Source organism: Gekko japonicus, unplaced genomic scaffold (assembly GCF_001447785.1).
Source record: "Gekko japonicus isolate JY-2015 unplaced genomic scaffold, Gekko_japonicus_V1.1 scaffold885, whole genome shotgun sequence".
Classification (NCBI taxonomy): Eukaryota; Metazoa; Chordata; class Lepidosauria; order Squamata; family Gekkonidae; genus Gekko; species Gekko japonicus.
Genome location: NW_015167564.1, coordinates 37,374 through 42,769, shown reverse-complemented (window position 1 = coordinate 42,769; position 5,396 = coordinate 37,374). Strand labels below are relative to the sequence as shown.

The following is a 5,396-nucleotide window of genomic DNA, read 5'->3' as shown; positions in this document are numbered from 1 at the left end:
GGCACGGAGAGGCTTTTAAATGCCCCCCCGATCCTCCCAGGGCCCCCGCCTCGGAGTTGCCGGGGGGGTGTCGCTCTCCAGGCCTTCCCTCTGTAGCCAGGCACGCAGAGGTTTTGGCTGTAGTGGGCGAGGCCAACTCTGAAGCCAGCCAGAACTCCGTTCCTGTGCGTTCCTGCCCCAAAATAGCCCTGATTTGCCTTGCCATAGGCCAAACCTAGGGCTGTTTCACATTTTTTTCCTTCAGTTCTGGCCCACACACTGCTTCAGTTTACCCCTTGATTTCTATGTGCATCTTGGAGCCTTTTGTTTTCTCTTGGGGTCTTTTGTTCCCCTGTTTTTTCTGGTTCTTTTGAGACCAATTTACCTCAATGTTTTTGGCTTTTCCCTTGTGCCTCGTGCTGACCCTGTCCATTCTCCTTCTCCTGCCCCCTCCCATCCACCTGCAGCCCATGGTCTGAAGACTGGACTGCAAGGGTCAAATAACACCCCCCCCAAAAAGAATGATTTATTTTTCTTTTGTTTTGTTTAAATGGCACTAAAATACTGATATCACACTGGAGCATTGTAACAATAGGCTTAGGGAGTTCTCGGAATTCCCAGCTCCCCCACCACCCCCTTTTTAAGTAAGTCTCTAGCTTTTTCCTTTATGGAGTTATAAGGGAAAAAGTGCCGGAAGGAGCTAGGCTTACTTTTTTAAAAAATGAAAGCTGGGAATGTAGAGAAACTCCTAAGCCTATTGTCACTACACTCCAGTGATATATCCATTTTTTACTGTGTTTTTAAGGGTGGTGGTGGGGTGTTGTGACATCACTGCTGCTGACGACACCTCCTCCTTTGGAAATCCTCTTTATTGAAGGCACCTGCAGTAGAAGACAAACTGACTTCTCAGCTGTGAAAATGCCCAGGGAGGGCAGACATGTGTAACAACCATGCCCAAACTGATTCCAGTGTTTGTGGATCAGCTCCCGAGAAAATGATGAGAAAATGATGACCCGTGAAGCCTGAACTGAACCACTTTCTGTAGCTGACAGTCTTATTAGCTGTGTACAAGTGTAGCAAAATAGAAAAGTATCATGATTAACAGTGGAAATTTGATCTGAAGCACAGAGAGCTTTCTGAAAACTACAGATGGTGAAGTAGAGATTAAGCATATGCCTTCCCAGTTGTGCAACCGCTAGCGCCCAATTTCACACTATCCACCTCCCAGTAGTAACCTGCATGCAGTATTTATGTTTTTCAGGTGAAGGGCTCCCAAGCCATGAATATCATCAGTGCCATCTTTGCATTACTTGGAATACTGACTTTTATAGTAGATCTGAGCATAAATGGACCATTTTACTCTGAAGATAGCCATCACTATTCCTTGGTTATGGTAGGTTTCTACACCTTAACAACAGCCTTGTCATCAGAAATAACCCTTTGGAACTAGCAAAAGACTCAGGGGGGTTGGTACAGTCTTTATCTCTCTCTTTTTATCAGAAAAGAGTGCAGGACAAATACTTTTATAGCATTTGCAAATCACTTAAGATGTGTCCAGATGGATGACTGGGGGAAGGGTTGCTAAGCAGGCAGATCCAAATCCTTATTTCTATTAGGCACCTTTTCTGTGCTGCCTTGTTTCCCTGATTGTAATCAGACATGAGCCGTATTTTATCCTGTTTTGAGGTCCACTTCTTAATTATGTTGTATTTTAAAACATACCTCAAAATAGATAAAAAGGAGACAATGAAAGCCACCACAGCAGTATGGCTGTCTGGAATCAGCAGGGCCAGCCTGTCGATTGGGGTGATGGGACTTGTGCCCCCCCCCTCAGCAGTACCAGTGAATGAGCCAGCAACAGGGAAGATCTCTGGGTAGAGCCATATTGGCCTGCAGTAGAAGAGCTAGATTTGGATCTGGTAGCACCTTCTTCCCTGATAAAAGGAGCTCTGACTTTCAGAAGCTTATCTTCTCAAAATCGTGTTAGTGTTTGAGGGTCAAAGCCCCTTTTGCCAGGGAAGATATGGGCAATGGGTCTGGAGCAGTGTTCCCTCTAAGCTGAGTTGGTGTGAACTAGCTCACAGTTTTTTAGCCTCCGGCTCACACATTTTTGTCTTGGCCCAGGAAGGATGGCCCCAGTGTAAACTAATTTATGCAGTAGCCAAATTGCTCACTCACAACTTTAATGACGGTAGCTCACAAAGTAGAATTTTTGCTCACAAGACTCCACAGCTTAGAGGGAGCATTGGTCTGGAGCAGCTTTGGGGAGGGGGGGGGTTGAGGATGCATGGCTGGATCACAGAATTTACATATTACTTAATTTTATATTCTGACTTTCTTCCACTTTGGCATTTCAGGCAACATACAGGGTCTCCTGTGGGAGCACGGATCCTCCTCAGCCCTACTCAGCAGTCCCAGAGGAGTTGGTAGATGGTGCAGGGACTCAAGCTGCATGGCCTTGCTGTGCTGCCACCAGGGAGGAGCTCCAGAACTCTAGGACAGCTGCCCTTACATGGGTCCCTGACAGCCTTATCCCCAACTACTTATGTTCTCGTAGGAAGGACTCCTTCCCTTGATATTAAAGCCCAGGCAGGTGCTCCCCCTCCCGGGACTCCTGCTAGGCTCCTTCCAAATCTTGGAAATGAAGCAGACTTCAGGAGATTGCATGTATAGGATAGTATTGTGAGCATTTGTGACCTGTTCCAACTTTGCAATGAGCCCAGAGAAACTATGCTTGGGTCCTGGTGCCTGAAATAGTAAGCCACATGGAAACCATGCTGGACCAGCGTGAGTGGTGAAGTTTCAAAGAGCAATGGTTGCACAAATCCCTCCTATGCTATCTGGTACTACTTTCTTGTTGTAAAGCTTGCCTAACTTCCAGTTTGGTACTACATGTGAAATCCTCTGTGGAGGAAGATGCCCATAATGGCTGGTGGTGCTCCCCATCTGTTCATCATGGTTACGAGACTAGGAGCGGGCCATGCGATTCCATCTCTCCCCCCTCATTATTTCCTCCAGACCACCTTAAACACCACTGATGTTAATCACAGTAAATGCTAGCAACTATAGCCCTCTCAATTAGCTAGGGTTTATTAACCCGGCTTCAACTTATGGTTTCAAATTCTTGTTGACAGGGATACCAAGGCGATTAACGCCATGGAAGCATGAGGCTGGGGACTGATTGTGCTGGAAACAGCACACCGTCTCCTCCCTCCCTTTCTTATTCATACTTGCAATCTCACAGAGCTTGCATATTAAATACTAAAAAGGCTGTTTGCTCAAGTAAAACTATCTAGACTAGGAAGAACATTCTGAATCAGAGCCTCATCTGCTGTTAGCAGCTCGACACCCACACAAGGTTGATTTCCATCAGGGCTGAATTCTGCCATGATAAAAAGGAAGACTCTGCTGACATTTGGTTCACATCCTGAAAGGGTTTTTTTTTTTGGTTTGTGTTTTTTTTTTTTGTGCATCCACTTCTCAGAGGAAAATATGTATAAATCTAGGCAGCCTGGGAGAGAAGATCTATTTCAGTTTGTTGAATGTCTTGTAATATTCTTGTGTGCTTTCTTTGTGGAGTAGACGGGCAACAGGATTGCCATTGTGTTGCTGACGTTCACTATCCTGGAATTTTGCATTGCATCTGCCACTGCCTATTTTTGGTGCCGGGCAACCCGTTCTGACTCCAACGAGGTGACTATGATTCTCACCAGGATGCTACTTGCATCACTCTAATTGCATCCTTCTAGTTTGGTGAAATGTTTGCTTTTGGCGTATTCTGGTTTAGGTGCATGATCCCTTCCAGTCTGGCTTCCGCCCTGGCCATGGGACAGAGATGGCTCTGGTCGCCCTTACAGATGATCTCCGTAGACCTGGATTGAGGCAGATTGGCACTGCTGTTGTTATTAGATCTAATGGCAGCATTCGATACGGTCGACTATGACCTGTTGACCCACCACCTCACTGACCTGGGAGTGCAGGGGACTTGCCTTGAAATGGCTTTCCTCTTTTCTCCATGGTCGGGGACAGAGGTGCTTGGCAAGAGGGTCTCCCCACAATACCCACTAGAATGTGGAGTGCCACAGGGGGCGATTCTCTCGCCAATGTTATTTAACATCTATATGTACCCCCTTGCCCAGTTAGTGGCTGGGTTGTCATCAATATGCTGATGACACCCAGCTATATCTGTTAATGGATGGCCATCCATCGTCTGTCCCTCAAAATCTGGCTGAGGCATTGGATGCTGTGGCTGGTTGGTTGTGGCAGAGTCGGTTGAAGTTAAATCCATCAAAAATGGAGGTCCTGTACCTGAGTTGTGGGGGATTGGGTCAGGTGATCAGGCTCCCAACCTCCGATGCCCCTCTGGTGCCAGCCCAGACAAGGAGGAGCCTGGGAGTAACACTGGATGCCTCTCTCTCTATGGAGGCCCAGGTTGCAGCAGTTGCCAGATCTGTACTTTTTCATCTTAGGCAGATGTCACTGAAGCCCCATCTCTCCCCTCAGGACTTGGCTACAGCGATCCATGCAATGGTCACTTCCTGGCTTAATTATTGCAGCTTGCTCTGTGCAGGCTTGCCCTTGAGGCTGACCCAGAAATTGCAACTGGTGCAAAATGCGGCGGTGTTGTTGCTGACGTCGACGCCTATGCGGGCTCACGTTCGGCTTGTGCTGCCGGTTGAGTACCGGATTCACTTCAAGGTGTTGGTAATGACCTTCAAAGCCTTACACACCCTAGGACCAACATATCTAAGGGACTGCCTCTTCCCATATATGCCCCAGAGAGCATTGCGCTCTAAGGATCTACACCTCCTGGTGGTCATAGAATTATAGAATCATAGAGTTGGAAGGAACGTCCAGGGTCATCTAGTCCAGAGGTCATTTCGGGGGGGATCGCGGGGGAACACAGTTCCCCCAGGTGAGGTGCAGGGGGAGGTGCACATGATGAAGCCCCGCCCCCTGCTTCCAGCTGCCCTGCTTCCAGACCTCATTCAGCCAGGAGGAGGCAGGAGAAGAAGGAGGGTAAGTTGCTTCCCCCCCGCCGTTGCTTCCTCCCCGCCTCTCCCCACCCCTACCTGCCTGGGGCCAGGGAGGGCCTTGGCGGGGCTTTCTCGCACTCCCGCTGGCCTTGCAGGTCCACGGTCGGGCCCCTGATGTCAGGGGGTGTGGCATATGCTAATAAGTTATGCTAATGAGTCCCCCTAGCTCTTTTTCTACGAAATGACCCCTGATCTAGTCCAACCCCCTGCACAATGCAGGAAATTCACAAATACCTCCTCCACACTCACAGTAACTGCTGTTCCACGCCCAGAAGATTAAAAAACCCCTCCAGGATTGCCTCCTAACCCTAAAGTGGCAATCAGCATTTTCCTTGACATGTAAAAAAGGGCCACAAGTACTAAGCACTGAGGCAACCCTTC

At 48.2% G+C, this 5,396-nt stretch overlaps 1 protein-coding gene across 1 annotated transcript in view; it reads left to right on the top strand.

The window, feature by feature from the left end:
- Nucleotides 1-5,396, top strand: part of LOC107112623 (membrane-spanning 4-domains subfamily A member 12-like) — a 40,171-nt gene that overhangs the window by 30,840 nt on the left and 3,935 nt on the right. Inside the window, exons 4-5 of the mRNA XM_015413809.1 lie at nucleotides 1,241-1,372; nucleotides 3,562-3,672. Of these exons, the coding sequence (XP_015269295.1) occupies nucleotides 1,241-1,372; nucleotides 3,562-3,672 (243 nt within the window). The remainder of the gene's footprint in view (nucleotides 1-1,240; nucleotides 1,373-3,561; nucleotides 3,673-5,396) is intronic.